The sequence below is a fragment of the Pipistrellus kuhlii genome, unplaced genomic scaffold, assembly GCF_014108245.1.
Source record: "Pipistrellus kuhlii isolate mPipKuh1 unplaced genomic scaffold, mPipKuh1.p scaffold_m20_p_1, whole genome shotgun sequence".
In the NCBI taxonomy this organism is placed as follows: Eukaryota; Metazoa; Chordata; class Mammalia; order Chiroptera; family Vespertilionidae; genus Pipistrellus; species Pipistrellus kuhlii.
The window spans coordinates 111,890,875-111,908,840 of NW_023425404.1; the positions used below are offsets into that span (position 1 = coordinate 111,890,875).

At 45.5% G+C, this 17,966-nt stretch overlaps 1 protein-coding gene across 1 annotated transcript in view; it reads right to left on the reverse strand.

Moving 5' to 3' along the window:
• Positions 1 to 6,910: 6,910 nt before the first annotated feature.
• The window catches only part of PIP4K2A (phosphatidylinositol-5-phosphate 4-kinase type 2 alpha), a 153,897-nt gene continuing 142,841 nt past the window's right edge, over positions 6,911 to 17,966 (reverse strand). Inside the window, exons 8-10 of the mRNA XM_036459930.2 lie at positions 13,854 to 14,097; positions 11,416 to 11,519; positions 6,911 to 9,222 (exon numbers count right to left, since the gene is read on the reverse strand). Of these exons, the coding sequence (XP_036315823.1) occupies positions 9,142 to 9,222; positions 11,416 to 11,519; positions 13,854 to 14,097 (429 nt within the window). The 3' untranslated portion in view covers positions 6,911 to 9,141. The remainder of the gene's footprint in view (positions 9,223 to 11,415; positions 11,520 to 13,853; positions 14,098 to 17,966) is intronic.

The window sequence follows — 17,966 nt, forward strand, 5'->3', positions numbered from 1 at the left end:
GCTGGGAGCTTAAAAAAGGTGGACATAAAAAGAAGTAGATGAATTTGAAGGATATTTAGGAGGAAGAATTAGGAAAGAATATTATTGGGTGTGGGAAAGGAATGTTGGAAACTGAGGTTGGGGATAAATGAACATGAGGACATGCTAAGTGAAATAAGGCAGATACACACACACACACACACACACACACACACACACACACAAATTACTTTATGATTCCACATACATGAAGAACCTAGAGTAGTAATGTTCATAGGGACAGAAACTGAAATAGATATTGCGAGGGGCTGAGGAAGGTGGAATATGGGAGTTTTTTGATAGACAGTTTCAGTTTTGTAAAATAAAAGAAGATTGGTTGCATAACAGTGTGAATGTGCTTAATAGTACTGAACTGTATGATTAAAAATGGTTAAGACAGTAAATTTTTTTGTTATGTGTGTTTTTACCACAATTAAAAAAAAAATCTTCACCAGAGGATATTTTCCTCATTGCTTTTTGGAGAGATTGGAGGAAGGGAGGGAAAGATGAACAGAAAGAGAGAAATATTAGTGTGAGAGAGACACATCATCTGGATGTCTCCCACATGCAGCCCAACCAGGGGACGGGGAGTGAACTGGAAACCGAGGCACATGCTCTTGAGTGGGAATCAAATCAGGGACTCTTCTGGCTTATGCTCTAACCACTTAGCAACACCGGCTAGGAAGCACAATTTTTTTAAAAAAAAGGAACAACTAGGCATGCTCGAAATGAACCTGGGATGATCACCTCTGAGATATCCTAGTGTATTTGCTATCTATGGTGGTTCAACAAATTAGCTCCAAATTTAGCAGCGTGAGATAGCAAACAATTATTATCTCAGTTTCTGTGGGTCAGGAATCCAGGAGCAGCTTTGTTGGGTGCCTCTGCTTAAGGGTTTCTCATGAAACTGCAATTAAGTTATCAGCGCTGGGTCCCACCTCAAAGCTCAACTAAGGCAGAAACTCACATCGTTTGGGGCAGGCTAAAGGTCCTGCTGGTGAGCGATATAGTTCCTCACCAAGTGGGCTCTGCATAGGTCAGCTCACACCATGACAGCCGGATTCCATCAGCATGTGTGAGAGGGTGAGGAAGATGAAAGCCAGAGTCTTTTTGTGACCTAATCTTGGAAGTGGTATCTCATCATTTTTTTCATATTCTATTTGTTAGAAGGGAATCACTGTTCCCGCCTACACTTAAGGGTTGGGGATTAAACCAAGGCATGAATATCACAAGGGGATCATTGGAGGTCTAGTGACATGAGACTTTAAAGATAAAGAAGAAATCTTCAGGACCTCCAGGCAAAAAGGTGAAATAATTTCAGTGGCAACAGTAGAACAGTAATCTCAAGAAATTTAAGGAAAGAAAATATGAACCAGAAAAATCACTCACCAGGTTATCCTTCAAGTATCAAGTCTACGGATAAATAATCCCAAGTGTGCAAGAACCCTGTGTATGGACTAGCACACACAGGTGCTTTTCCTACGGAATCTATTAAAGCAGGTGTAATAGTCAGAATACTCCAGAGAAACAGAACCAATAGGATAGATATGGAGAAGAGTTATTGTAAGGAATTGGCTCACACAATTATGAAGGTTGAGAAGTCCCATTGCCTGCTGTTCACAAGCTGGAAACCCAGAGGTGTGGTTCATTCTGAGGTCAAAGGACTGAGAACCAAGAGGGCCTAGGACAGCAGAAGACCAATGTCCTCGCTCAAGGGATCAGGCAGCAAGCGCTGAATTCTAGCTTTTTCTTTTTTTTTTTCTTTTTTTTGTTTTTGTTTTTTTGTTCTGATCAGAGCCTCAATAGACTGGATTGGATAGTGCTCACCTACATTGGAGAGGACAGTTCCTTTACTGAGTTCACTGATTCAAATGCTAATTGCATCCAGAAACACCTCACAGACATACTTAGAAATAATGTTTAGCTACATATCTGGGTACCCCATGATATAGTCAAGTTGACTTCCCCAACACAGGAGATCACACACACTGGCCAGATCTATGATGCTAATGACTACCGGAAAATTCGGGTTGTAGGTCATCCGCACGCAGTAGGGGAGTGAAAACTCTGCCTTTGATCTGACAGTGGAGTAACCCGTGAGCGAAGCTGAGATGAGTGGTAGCATGTGCAGGCGGTGGGGTCTCTTCTCCGTGTGCAAGCATATACCAACTTGAATAATGAAACAGAAACTGGGGCGTGCAGTTATTGTGGATCCCAGTTCACTCCGTCAGTGCCACCACTAGAGTGAATGGTGCAACCTCGTTTCTAGCTCCTCTGATATCTAAGGGTTGGTTTACAGTTGTGAGGATGTGAAACACAGAGTTTATACTTGTGTTATTTATTATTGTATTATCCTTTCTAATAAAAAAGTAATATGCAAATTAACCATCACTCCACAACAAAATAGCAATGCCCATAGCCACAAGATGGCGGTGCCCAGTCCCCTCATCCCCACCAGAGTCCCCCAGTCTCAGGGAGGGCTGCTGCTGAGAGCCTGCAGAGTAAGTGGCCTGGTGGAATGCTGCCCAGAGGTCCTCCTGACTCTTTATAAAAAACAAAAACAAATTTATTCCCCATGGCCTGATTCCTCCCAGTGGCGGCAGCCTGGGCTGGGGTCTCAGCCCAGCAGGGCTGTGCACCCCCACCATGCAATCCCCCTCCCAGCAGCGGCAGCCTGGGATCTCAACCATTGAGTCACATCAGCCAGGCAGATATGGAGGAATCTTAAATGTTTCTTTTTAAAAATATATTTTATTGATTTTTTTTTATTGATTGAGAGGAAGGGAAAGGAATAGAGAATTAGAAACATCGATGAGAGAGAAATATTGATCAGCTGCCTCCTGCACACTCCCCACTGGGTATGTGTTCCCAACCAAGGTACATGCCCTTGACCGGAATTGAACCCTTGAGTCTGCAGGCTTATGCTCCATCCATCTAGCCAAACCAGTTAGGGCTGTCCACTATGTTAAAGAAAAAACCCTATCTGATAAAGAGGGAATATGCAGGGGAGGGCATTTGAGGGTGACCGTGTTGTCAGGGGAGGGCAGTTGGGGACAATCAAGCTGGCAGGGGAGCAGTTAGGGAGTGATCAGGCTGGCAGGCAGAAGCAGTCAAGAGCAATCAGGCAGTCAGGCAAGCAGTTGGGAGCCAGTAGTCCTGGATTGTGAAAGGGATGTATGACTGCCTGTTTAGGGATCAAGCCTAAATGGGCAATTGGACATCCCCTGAGGGGTCCCAGATTGGAGAGGGCACAGGTTGGGCTGAGGGACCAACCCCTTCTCTCCCTTGCCAGTGCACGAATTTCATGCACCAGGCCTATAGTTTGTATTATAACCATAAATCTACTTTTTCCTGGGTCTGTATATCAAACCCCACTCTCTGATAATATAGAATATACCTTCATTTTAATTACATATGAACATTCCTGAAAAGTGATTTATTAGGACACAAGGACAACATTTATATGTTTCATAAAAGTGAATTTTATAGTTTCTACACATAGTACAATAAAACTATAAATTAAAAACAAAACTAAAAACAAAAAGGCACTTCCAACTAGAAATTAAAAAAAAAACAACTCTTAGGATAAAAGGGACATATAAACAAAAATTAGAGAATTTCTGAAAAATAAAAATGAGAAGGCTATAAATCAAGAACATATTGCCTGGCTGGTATAGGTCAGTGGTTGAGCGTCAAACCCATGAATCAAGAGGACCCCAGTTTGATTCCTGGTCAGGGCACAGGCCCAGGTTGCAGGCTTGATCCCCAGTGGGAGGCGTGCAGGAGAGATGTCTCTCTCTCACTGATGTTTCTATCTCTCTATTCCTCTCCCTTCCTCTTTCTCTAACATCAATAAAAAAACATATTAAAAAAGGACATATTACTTCTATGTATAAGAAGCAATGATCAGGGGAAAAAAATTCATGGCCCTAATCACCTCTATTAAGTAAAATTATAAAGGAGCATAAATGAGTTAGATTCCTAATTCAATCTAGAAAAAAATATATACCCAAAATAAAGCACACAAGTATAACAAAGATAAATGTGGAGTTTAATAACATTGAAAACAGAAGAATGGTAGAGCAAATCCACTAATCAAAATTCTGGTTCTCTGGAAAAAAATGTACAAAATAGACAGCTCGCTAGCTAATTTAATCAAGGAGAGGAGCAGGGTCAGAGAGAAGGGGAGAGATAGTTGAAGAGGAGACTCTGGCTTTCAGGATGAAACAAGCCAAAAGCCCACAGTGCAGGCAGCCTCCAAACCCTGGGAAAGGCAGGAAATGATTCTCCTCAAGCTTCCGAATGCAGCTGAGTCACGGTAACCTATGTGCAACCCTTTGAGGAACCGCCAGACAGGTGTCTTCAAACTACGGCCCGCGGGCCACATGCGGCCCGCAGAGGAGTCTGATCCGGCCCGCCAGGTTTTTTGGGCAGTGAGCGCAGCCAAGGTGTTACAGTAGGAATTAGTAGTTCATATAGTCCAGCCCTCCAGCTCTCTGAGGGACCGTGATCTGGCCCCCACTTTAAAGTTTGAAGACGCCTGCGCCAGACTATTTTCCAATGTGACTGCACCGTATTACATTTCCAACAACAGTTTGAGGGTTTTAATTCCTCCATATCTTCACCAACACTTGCTCTTGTGTGTCTTTTGCACTATGTCTATCCTAGTGGGTGTGCTAATTTAAAACTCCTAGAACGGCCGTGTGCAGTGGTGCTGGGGACCTTCTGAGCCCACTGATGTAAGAACCCCAGAGTTTAACTCAATGTTCAACCTCTGGGCCTTGCCTTTACTTACTGTCTTTCTTCATTCTATACATTTAGACATTTATTTCTATTTATATATATTCTCAATCTCTTGCATTTAACCCTTAACCACTATTTCCAAAAGTGTTGCATTAAAGATTAATGCTTCAGCCCTAGCTGGTTTGGCTCGGTGGAGAGACTGTCAGCCTGCGGACTGAAGGGTCCCAGGTTCGATTCTGGTCAAGGGCACATGCCTGGGTTGAGGGCTCGATCCCCAGTAGGGGGCGTGCAGGAGGAAGCCAATCAATGATTCTCTATCATTGATGTTTCTATCTCTCTCTCTCCCTCTTCTTTCCTCTCTGAAATCAATAAAAATATATTTAAAAAAATAAAATTAAAGATTAATGCTTCAGACCAACTTTCATCCTTCTATGAATTAGCAGTAACCAATTTTCTGAGACTAATGTGAATCCAGGAAATTAAATAACCAAAATGAAAATGAATGTCTACATTCCAACTGCCCACAAAGAAAACCGAATTAAAGCCACTGCTGACTGAAGTCGGCTCTGCTGTAATGAGACATCTATGTTCCTAAAAACCACACAATAAAAACCGGAGCTCATGGGAATAACAGACCTAGGGCACAACACCCCAACATTTTATCAGTGATACATTAAAAAAAAAAAATAGGAACATAAAAACAGTAGCAGTTTCAAACATGCCAAATGGTCAGGAGATACATAAATACCATAATAAATGTGACAGGCTATCTTGGGGAAAAAAAAAAAAAGACCCGAGGATTCCTGTGGTGTTGGGAGGCAGCAGGGCTGCGGCTCTTGGTTACTATGCAGTGGAGGCAGGAGAGTGCTGTCAGATGGAAAGCTGTCCCTCCAGATACGGAGCAGTGCGACCCTCGCTTGTGTTGGGCTGAGGCAGCTGGAAATGTTGGGGGGGTGTGTGTCTTCCTATGCAGCCCGGTGCGGGTGGGTGCAGCCTTCTGTGTTCATCGCACGTTCCTTGTGGACCAAATGCACACGGGTAAACGGGAAAAGTGTTCATGCCCAAACCATTCCCTCATAGACCCAGTGCACTGGAATATACGCAGTTTCAAACAAGTGCTGGGGATGAATGATCCAGCAATGGCCCCAGCACAGGCTCGGTGTCGCTGTCACAGACATTCGCAGTCATTGCAGCCCGTTCCTCAGCCCGCAGTGCCCTGCTTCACCACTGACACTGCTCACCTGTCACCCCGAGGACCACCTCATGTTATCCTATCTGAAATGGGAGCGAGATCTCAAATGCCCCCCCTGCCAATAGCTCCCTTGCCCTACCTTTCTTCCTCTAAAAGCCTTGCATTTTAAATGTATATATTTGATTGATTTCGGAGAGGGAAATAGAGATAGAAACATCAATGATGATAGAGAATCATTGATCGGCTGCCTTCTGCACGTTCCAAACTGGGGATGGAAATCTCCTCCCCCAGCCCCCCCCTCCCGACCCTCCCCTGCCAGCAGGGCTCTGGTGGTGGGTGCAGCACTGAGGGAAGGAGGAGGGGGAGGGGAGGCGGACCATGGGGTGACAAGGCGCCGAGGGCAGTGACGGTGTCTGGTGTCTGTGGCTTCCACGTCCAGACCAATGACAGTCACCTTCTCCCCCAACCCCACCGGGCCTTCAGGTCCTTTCTGTCTGGCCCTGATCAGCCCTATCACCCATCAGGCTTAGGGACTCCACCTGTGCATGTATTTCATGCACTAGGCCTCTAGTTTACTAATAAAATAGTTTACCAGCAGAAGGCAAAGGTCTAGCTAGTGAAATGACTCATATCCAGCTAAAGATAACCTTAGTACCCAGTATTTAAAATTTGTTTGCAGCCAAAACCGGTTTGGCTCAGTGGATAGATCATAGATAGGCCTGTGGACTGAAAGGTCCCAGGGTCGATTCCGGTCAAGGGCACGTACCTTGGTTGGGGGCACATCCCCAGTGGGGGGTGTGCAAGAGGCAGCTGGTTGATGTTTCTCTCTCATCGACGTTTCTAACTCTCTATCCCTCTCAGTTCCTCTCTGTGTAAAATCAATAAGATCTATTTTTTAAAATTTGTTTGCTGTGGAGAGAAACATAATCAAGAAAGAAGAACAAAGAATCCACCTTGTAAGTCATCAAAGTGCTTTATTCTGTAAAGCCTGGCTCATGACGAGTGTATTGTTAGCACTAGGAGATACAAGGCAAACTTCCTCACTCAGTTCAAATAGTTTATCAATAGAAATGAATGACAGAACGGTTACAGACAAAAATAAAGCATGTTGTAAACTAAAAGCATACAGAGATTGGCCACAAAGGAAATAGTTACTCAGATAATGTATGTGTACCTTATCCTTACTTCAAGGGTCTCACTTTTGTAGTTTTGGGACAAAGAAACTACAGTATAACTTCAGAACACGGAAAGTGACTAGGCTCCAGAATGAAAAGTGGGGGTGGGGATTTGGGGACCAGGTCCAACTTGTAGCAAGTCACTTTTGTCCTGGAAGTCTTTTATTCTCTATATGATAAAACGCAGGAGGAGGGGGAGGGAGCACAGATTTAGAGAACCATGTCACAGCAGTGTGAGCGTCATCTGTTTAGGAAAACGACCTGTATGAAGTCAGTAGGTAAAGCAGGATGGTGCTGCTGTGGGGTTCCAGAGACATTGGTTTGCTAACCCCTTGTGTTTTCTGAAGTAAACCAATGCCATGAGCGAAGTTACCATCTTGATAAGCCCTGAAGTAAAGTCACTGGAGGAGGCAGCATGAAAGGGGGTGTCTGTTGCGTTGTCAGTAATTATTAAAGGGCGGATTTTTTTTTCCTTTACTGAACCTGCCTACAAAAATCATTTCATGTTTTAAACAAAGAATTTCAAAGGCACAGCTTTAGCACAGTGTATAAGTTGATAACCTAGTCTAAGCAAGGCCAGTATTTTAGCTCGACACCTTCCAGAAAATGCTGGGAAGTTGGTACATACATGATCAATGTTAGAAATGTATAACTTGATTAAACACAATCAGCACAGTTTAGGGCAATGAACTTACATAACCAGATTTGGATTAAGCATTAAAAAAAAATCATTAGATTGATAAAGGTACATCTGGAAGAAACAAACAACCCTTTTCCTTTCACTGTAAAGACTGCCTACCACATTCTTTAATAAAACGTTCACCCCGAAATATGACAGCAGGATACACTTCAAAACATGACAAACATTATTTCACCAACACTGTAAAATGACTTTACATGTAAACTTCAAAAATCACATGCTGTACATTAAATTTTTAGATTCAAAAATATCCCTGTTTTCCTAATAATGTAAACAGTAATCTTGAGGGTTTCGGTTAAAGGGGTAATTCATAACAAAATACCATTGTCTAAACAACGGCCAAACATAAATACCTTATAATTCAGATTTTAATCAGGAAAGGAGAATTGAGAGTTCTGGTGTTTTGCTCCCAGTCCCACCATGGGAGATGTAGAGACCATTGCCCCAAACTATGCGCTTTTCAGGTAAGCTTTATTTTTATGTCGTAGCATTCATTCCTATGTTGCAACGTAAGTGTAACAGTAAGAAGCTCCAGGCAAGAAAAAAAAAAAAAAAGTAAGCTGTTTTCCCGGATGTATTTACTGAGTGACAATGTACAGAGAGGATCACTAGAGGCATCAGCTTCTTGCTGGAGGAGGGTGTTTGTCCCGTGCGGACAGGGCCCTGTGCCGGGATGCGCGTGGGATGCCAGCACCCTCTGTCCGGGGCCGGGGTGTGGGGCCAGCTGTTAGGAGTGTCAGCGTGTGGTAGGAGTGTAACATTTGTGGTTAGGTTTTTTTCTTTTCTTTAATCACCATCATTATTATTATCATTATTATTAACTTCATTATTATTATGAATACTGTCTCACATATTTCAAAGTAAACTGATCCACAGTTTATCGTGTGATGCCAACATGGTTGGTCTGACATGCATTTCCTTTTCCCCTTCCCCCTGAATAAGCTTGCTTATCCATTCATTCATTCATTCATTCATTCATCCGTCCACCCATAGCTGGAATCAGAAGGTTGTTGCCTAAACACACTGACTGAAGCTGATCTGGTTTTCATTAATCCATTAATTCATTTTGAAGATGCACACACACGCACACATACACACACGTGTGCACACTCGCACACACACAAGTCAGAAATAGCTAGAATGAGGCTGGGAAATATCAGGTAGCCGTTAAAGCGAGTAGTTCCCAAGTCAGTCATCTTGGCCTGAAGATGTAAACGAGGAGGTGTGCTCACTGAGTTTGGTTTTTCCTTTTTCCTACACCAAAGCCACCTCGGTCCTTCCCACGCTCGTGTCCATCCGAGATGTGCAGGAGGTTACGTCAAGATGTGGCCAATAAAGTCCAAAAAGCGCTTTGAATACTGTTCTGGGTTCACGGTTGAGATCTCTGCACCGGCCTGGGGAGTTTTTAAAGGAGAGGAATATTGATAGAATTACTACTCAGTAGCTACGGCAATTTCCATCTACAGCTGAATAGAAAGCTGACAGTTTTCGAACCTGTGCGGACTCCTCTCAGGAATCTGTGTGAAAAGGAGGCTGAGCGGCAGTAACAGCAGAGACTATCACCACACACACGGTGACTGCTGGCTTAAAATGAAACCCAACTCGCCACGTGTGGGATGCTTCTGCCATACACTGGCATCTATTTGGCCCACACTCAGAAGCCATGCAGACAATATTTTTGGCTTTTGAGAAAGCAGACTGGAGATAACTTGGGAATGACAGGAGAAACATCAACATTTGGCTACAGAGAAACTTCAATGACAATGATGTAAGCATTGCATTCATTTTCCTGGATTGTGTAAGCAGGCGAGGGCTGGAAAACAAGAGTGGCAGCAGTGCCGGCTCTCTCCTCGAACCCTAACTGGGAGAGACAGTGCTGGTGACCGCATGTCTGCCAGAGGGCGGGCCTGCTGCCCTCCGCACATGGCACCTCGTTCCCCTTCAGAGACCCGCTCCAAGCAAGGATGCTGGGCCCTGGCAACACCTGGGCGGGGGATTTCCTCTCTCAGAGGCAGGCAGACCCAGGTTCCCAAGCTGCCCAGGGGAAGACCGGAGTGTCCCTGGGTCCCAGGTGTCGCTCTCAGACACCCAAGCACAATGGGGAGTGCCATGTCCTTCTCTGCCTGGGCCCCTGGGATGGCCACAGAGGAGCCCGGGCATCAAAGGCAGAGAATCCTTCCCAGCCAAGCCCTAATGTCGAGAGTGATGTCTTGTTTCTGCAAATGGCACACAATTTCAGGTCCTGGGGTACACCGTGGAGCTGAGCTGGTGACGTGCGGGGGAGACGAAATGGAGCCACATTTGCTGTGGTACATTTCCAATTCTTCCTGGAATCGCACATTAGGGCAGATCCGGGGAGGGATGGGTACAAGCAAGGAGCATCTCCCCAGTGTTCAGCCTGCTCATCTCATATGGCCCCGCCCCCCAACAAAGTCCAGTCACCAAGGTGCTAGACCCCTTTATCCATTGGGGGAACTAAAGCTCCAAAGTGTGTCCTCAAGGTCGCCACAGGGAAAGGTGAACTAGGGATTATGATGTATTTAGGGCGCCTCATGGATCTGTAGCATAACGGACACCAACGACTCCGAACCTCAGCCAGGCAGATGGGGTAACTGGTGGGATGTGGGGGTGGGGAGGGGGGGGACTACCACAGAGCAGGGGGCTGGGGCAGGCACTGGGAGCAGCCCCATCTCTGCCACTCTCTAGTGATGTGAGCCTGGCAAGTTACCACTTACAACTCTCTCCCTCAGTTTCTCCAAATGCTAAGCAGGGCACACTGGTACCCTTCCTAAGCTTGTCATGGGGATTAACAAGCTAACATACGCCTGGAACAGTGACAATTCTGAGCAAGCACAACAAAGGTAAGGAATTAAGAAAATTAAACGTTGATCTTGCACTAGGAAGATTTCTGTAATAGAAAAAATACAATTCACTGTGGGGGGAGAGGGGGAAATACAGACTTCCTATTTTGGAAACACCTAAAGCAGAGAATAGTGCTTTGGTTCTGGATATTTCATATTAAAACACTTAACTATCTTCGGCACATTTATCTTTGAGACATCTTTCCAACAAAAAAGAACCTGTACAGCAACCTAGAGATGCATGTGTCTACTGAGATCCCCGGTGTGTAAGAGTCACACTACGTTCAAGTGACCTGCCCCAAGCCTGGCTGTGCGGGGAGCGGCTTTAGCATGGCGGTGCACTCAGACCCTCTTCAGCGAACACGAACCACCGCAGGACTTTGAGCATCACGGTGAATAGGAGCAGCCTGGCCTGGCTGGCATGGCTCAGGGTTGACCCGTGAACCAGGAGTTCAGGGTTCGATTCCCGATCAGGGCACATGCCTGGGTTGCAGGCTCCATCCCCAGTAAGGTTGTGTGTGTGCGTGTGCGTGTGCGTGTGTGTGTGTGTGTGTGTGTGTGCGCGCGCACGCGTGCGTGTAAGAGGCAGTCGATCAATGATTCTCTCTCTTCATTGATGTTTCTCTCTCTCTCCATTGATGTTTCTCTCTCTCCCCCCCTTCTTCCTTCCTCCCTGAAATCCATAAAAATATATTTAAAAACAAACAAACAAAACGGGACACTTACGCCATGCTTGACTGTTTTCGCAGCGTGGGCAGCTTTCTTCTTTGCATCATAGTGGGTCAGAATGTCAATAATCGCCATAAAGTACACCTCTTTCCTGGGTGAGTCTGTAAAGGATGAGAGCAGAGTCGGTACACATGGTGACACGGGGAAAGGCACAAGCTGCAGAAAGAGGGTGAGGGGTTCAGGGGCGGGGAGTGGGGAGTCCAGGCACAAAGGCATCAGAGGCTATTAAAGAGCCCTGCAGCCCCTGCATGTCCCCATTAAACAGCCAACCCTCTGCACCACCTCCCTCTAAGCTTACAAAGTAGAAACAAAATAAAAAATAACCCCAGGGCATTAACAGTGGAGGGCCAAAGGCAAGAGTTTTTATTTTGTTAATCTGCATTTTCCTTAATGATTGTGCATTGCACTGGTATAAAGACACATTCTATTTTTAAAATACTCTATAAGACAAGTAGAAGCAATTATACTATTTAACCCTTTTCTGCCATTATATGCTAACTAAAGGCCCAGTGTACAAATCCATGCATGGGTGGGGCCTGGCCAGCCCCGATCAGGGCCCAATCAGGGCTATGCTGGCTGGGGTAAGGGGCTGTGGGTGATTGGACAGTGGGCCTCGCCCCCGATTGGGGTGGGGGTGCTGATTGGGGGCCAGTGGCCTGGAGGGGGGGGGGAGGGGCCTGGGGCCAGTCAGGGTGGTAGGGGCCCATAGGGGGCGAGGCCTGCCAGAGGATCAGGCTGCAGGCTGATCAGGGTGGTGGGGGCCCATTGGGGGCATGGTTGGCTGGGGGAAGGGGCTGCAGGAGTTTGGATGACTAGCCCCACCCCCTATGGGGGGGGCGGATGCGATCAGGGGTGGGCTGGCCAGGGGGAGGGGCTGTGGGCCTATTGTGGTGGGGCTGGTTGATTGGGGGTGGGGCTGTCAGGGCTGGGAGGAAAAGGGAGATGGCATTTGGCTGCCTGCCCTGTTCTTGATTGGGGTGGGAGAGTCCGATCAGGGGCAGGCAGGCAGCGGGGAGGGCTGTGAGGTTGGCTGGCCGGCCCCACTCCCTGATTGGGCCAGTTCACTGGCCACAGTGAGTGTCATAGCGACTGGTCATTACAGTAGCTGGCTTTTTATATATATAGATACCTAATTAGATTGTAATTACTAATTCTCATTGGATTTAATATCAGAATTGGATAAACTTATATATCATATATAATATCTATTTTCTGCCTATGTCCACAAATAAGAAACTTTTTCAATTATGAAGAAAAAGAAAAGTATATTTGTACTTAATATTGGTGAGCAAAATAAAAATACAACTCAAAATCACTTGGCTGATATACTATTGAGATATTTAAAAACAAACAATGATGAATCATAATTTTTATTACTAAAAAAAGGCCTGCTTTTTTCATTTCTCTAAAATATTGTTTTTCTCCATGTATATGTAGCTATGATAGAACCCAATATTCCTTCAAATATCTAACTGCCCAAATATTGAAGATTAAGATTGATTCTACTCTAGGGAAGATGGCCACAGACTCCTAAATGGGGGCAGGGGAGCAGAGGACAGACACAGCAGCAAATGGGAGATGCTCATCCCATGTCCTGGGCTGGTTCAGCATGACTAGGAAGGAAAGGGCTGGCTAGAGATGAGACTTCTGCCCTAAAGGATGTCCCTGTGAGGTTCAGAGTGGACCACGTATGTCCCAGCTCAGGATAGATTTGTGACACTTTAGACTCACATAAAAGAGAGACAGTTCAGAATAAAAATATTTTAAATCATTTCTTATTTATCCTATCTGTATTTATTTAAGTACACGTGTTGTTTATTTGACACTAGAGTCCTGATGCACAAAAATCGTGCACTTGGAGGTGTCCCTTAGCCTGGCCTGTGCTCTCTTGCAGTCTAAGAACCCTTGGGAGATGTCCAACTGATGGCTTAGGCTTGGCAGTCGGACATCCTTAGCGCTGCTGAGGTGGGAGTCTCCTGCCACTGCCACTGCGCTCGCCAGCCATGAGCCTGGCTTCTGGCTGAGCAGTGCTCCCGCTGTGGGAGCACATGACCACCAGGGGCAGCTCCTGCATTGAGCATCTGCCCCCTGGTGGTCAGTGTGCATCACAGTAACCAGTTGTTCCGCTATTCAGTCAATTTGCATATTAGCCTTTTATTATATTGGATAGTCTGTGATTTTACTCTATTCCATCAATATCACGAAACTCAGGGACCTCATCACATTACACTTTTCAAGACTAGAGATTACAATCACCTTTAACCCATTCTTGTACTCAAATCAATAGGTTGGGCCTCTGGAGAACAAAGCTTACAAGGCAGCATGATGTTAACTGGGTTGTAATTACCGGCGGATAATACACACATCAAACCACTTCACAGGTAAAAAAAAAAAAAAAAAAAAAAAAAAAAAAGAGTTGATAATACTGAGCTTACTTTCATGGCATTTAATTCCATAAACATCAATGTTTGGATCGAACTCCCCGGGAGCCAAGGGCGGGGAGCTGTTGAGGGTGTTTCCAGGACTGTCCGGAGGGGTCCCGACGGGGTGGGTGCCATCGCTTTCCCCCTCCTCGTCCCCGTCGTTCTCCTCACACTCCACCTCTTCCTGCTCGGCTCGCTCCACGTCGTGGATTCCCACCAGCAGGCTGTAGTCCATGAGCTTTAACTGGGCAAGAAACTGGAGGGTGGGAGGTGACAGGGTCAGTTAGGCCTCAAACAAAACCCTGGGTTTAAAGACAACAAGCTCAGAAAAAGGCACCCGGGGGGAGCCGAGTGAAGGATGGCGAGGAGGGTCTCCTCAGGGGTGGCCAGGAGCCTCCTATGGGCTCTCAGAGTCCCAGGCCGTTTCTCTGGTCAAAAAAATGTAGCCTCGAGCTTCAGGCTGGCTCAGTGCTGGTACTATTCTCCTAGAAATGCCGAGCGGGCATGCGCTTATCACGTCTAGACTGGATTTTGCCAAAGAGCAGAGAGCATGATGACAGAAAGAGGCCCTGACGGAGTGAAGAGAACACTTCTCTCAGCAATTAGCGCAGCTAATGGGGGAAATCAGGGACCTCCCAAGCGGCTTACTGCAGAGCCTCTCAGAACAGTCTGGGAGAGCACTTGGAATTCAGCACGCTCCCTGGGGAGATTGTTATGCTGTCCATCACAGAGCCTGGGAGCCCAAATGTCCCAGGCAGCCGCCACGCTGTGTCCGCCCTGCGACCGAGGCAGCCCCTCTGCTCTGCTCGTCTCCTGACGGGAGCAGGGCGGCCAGAGATGCTGAGGAGGCTCGCTCTCCGCGAGGAGCACAGGCTCAGGTTCCGGTCCCTCCCACTCGCTCCCTCTCTCTGAAATCAATAAAAGCACACACACACACACACACACACACACACATACACATGTTTTACATACACATATAAAACATATGTATATAAAACATATATATGTTTGTATATATATAAAACACATATATTTATATATAAATATATATTCACACACATATAAAACATATATTTACATATATAAAACATACACATACATTTATGTATATATAATATGTGTGTTTTATATATACAGACACATACATTATATATACATATTATGTATTTATAATATGTATATTTAAATGTATATATAATATAATATATATTTACACATATATTTACATATATAGAACATATATACATATATGTAATTTTTTTAAAAAAAGGAATATCCTCTAATTTCTAGGAAGTATGAAGGGCAGGATGCTCACTTGTGGCCCCAGAAACCGGGCTAGTTTGGCCCCATCACCTCTCAGGTCGACCTGAGCCCTGTCTGCCCCCAGTTCCCTCCCACTAAACCTTCGGGTCTCCGCTGCAGGGTCAGGGCGCTGGCTCAGGAAGCCTGTCCCGATCCCGCCCAGGCCACATCCCAAAGCCTGGGCATGCATATGGCACTGCACACGTTCCCCTGATGGCGTGGCTCAGCTGCTCTTTCATCTGGCAGATCACATGAGTAACTTCAGTCTTTCTCACACACCCAGCCCATGAGGCAGGGGCTCGGCTGTCTGCCCTCACTGCGTTCCTGCCTCCCAGGGAGTGACGGTAAGCGCTCAGGACCTACTGAACAAGTGAATGAGATGCCTGCTTCTTCTTTCCCTGTCCTCCTCAACTCCCCTGAGTCTCTTCTAACGCCCTTCTCCACAAATAACCACCCCAGCCAAATAAAAAACAAACAAAGCAACAACGAAAGCTTTTGTTTGAGACTCTAAGTGGTAGCACTTCGCAGAAGCAAAAGGAGACCATGTTCAATTTATTTTTGCAGAACAGAATCTCTGTTTAGCATGTGGGTCTACTGTTTGATCTTCAGAGAGTTGACTTTCAAATACACTCTCAAATACCAAAGTAAAGGGGCTGCTATAATTAACTGCTGAGGTTCGGACAGGGAAGGGGTGCCACCTGGGGCTGGGCTGCTGCACCAGGGGGCGGGGTCTCCAGGCCCACGCCTTCCCCCGGCACCTGTGCTGCTCAGGCAGGTCCTGCACTCCTTTCCTGGGCCACCCACCTGTGGTCAGACCACTGCGGAGGCCCCTCATCCAGTAAGGAAACAACCGTGTTTAAAATGAAGTTAGCTCCCAGTACCACCCACTAAACCACCAGTGAAATGGAAAATGCATCTCTAGATGAGAAGCTGTTCTCACATTCCCAGGAAGATCAAGGAAACCAACTGCAGGCCTAAATGGGCACTATGTACGTTTTCAAGTCTGTGAGCTGAGATAGAAAGGGCAAAGACCAAGAACAGCACAGGGCTTAGGAGCATAGGTTTTTTTCTGATAAGGGACACTCATAGATTCTTCTTTAATTATACCATCAGATATTCTTAAAAATAAAAACTGAAAGAGTATAGATTTTGGAGTCCGATAGGAGATTAGATCTTATTTCTCTCACCATCTCAGTGCCTTGACAATGAGTTCACTTCCCTGAGCCTCAGTTATCTACACTAATAAAAGAGAAATATGCAAATTGACAGTCACTTTGTGACACCCACCAGCCAATCAGGCATAATTATGCAAATTAACCTGACAAAGATGGTGGCAGCCCCACCTGCAACTGCTCCAGGCCTCTGGGAAGCAAGCATGCAGGCGTGGAGCAGCAAGGTGGGGTGGGACGCCTGCTATGAGGGGGAGGGTGGAGGATGGAGGGAGCTACAGGAGCAGCGCTCCGGCCAGAGCAAAGACTGAAGGCGGCGGCCGAGCAAAGGCCTGGGTCCTGGAAGAAAATTGGTACCAGCAGCCAGGGGAAGGAAGGCCTATTGCACAAACCTTCGTGCAATGGGCCTCTAGTTGTAACTATAAAATGAGACAATACCACTCAACTCACAGGGTGTGGAAAGGATTACAAGACATAATGTAGTTGAGGCAATGAAACGTGTAACCATGGAAGTTGTTATCATAATTGTCCATGTTGTTATCATTATGGTGAAAGGCCTTTTTTCATCAAGTATGCAATTTAAACCTCAAGTCAGGTGGGCCAGCAGGAGAAATGTGGAAACGCCTGTTGATTCACTGGCTCTTTACCTTCACAAACTTTATTTTAAATGTGTTCTGAAGTAGAGTGAAATGAAATGTGGAGATAAACATGAGATTCTTATTAGGAAAGAATATCTGTTGGGTATTACAGAATTCCTGTGGACTGGAAGGAGGCAAGTTGAGAGGACAGAAAAGGGAGTCAAGAGTTCCACTACTAGGGTTTGCCTTCAACTAACACAAGGAAATTAGCACATTTGCTCCGTTTCTGTTCATCCCTTTATGCTTTGCCCCAAATTTATTGATTTTTTTTAAAGTACATAAGATTTCAAAGCATGACGATTTTTAAATCTTTGTAATTATTAGATTCCCCTGCTTTCCTCCTTTCCAATTTCTTAATAATTACCTGAAGATCTTTGATCCTCCTCCTTTTCCCTCAGAATATCCCATCTAATCTGATTTCTTAACAATTATTTCTCCATTATGCCACATCTTTGAACTAGTATCTTCCTCAGATCTTTACTAGCCCAATCACAGACTTTCCTAAAAATCCATGTGGCAAAGAGCCATCAATAAACTTCCCTTCACAACAGATTTAAATTCACTCAATTTGTTGACTTCATGAACACATTCGCTTTACTGAATTACCTCTGCACATCTATGACATAAAATTAAAGTTCCAACGGGCTGTATTTAAGAGTTATATTTTATTACTTGTTAAAAGTTATAACAATCCCCCTTTGAAGCTTTTATCAGAAAACAAAGTCTCATTTTGCCCGCAAACATTTTTAATTTGCATTTTATATCAGAGCAGTTTAGGAGTGTGGCCTCTGTCAGCCTCAAATCCCAAACTGAATTTAGTAGTTGCCTGTGCTTGAGCAAATAGACAGTGTCTCTGGACTCAGACTTCTCATCCATAAACTGGGATAAGAGCAGCACTCGCCCGCAAGGAGTTGCTATAAGAGTGAAAAGAGATAATGTGAAAGACGTAGGCTCTCCATGATCCATACATGTTGGCTGCCACCTCTCCCTCCCACCACTGCCACGATGGAGCGGTC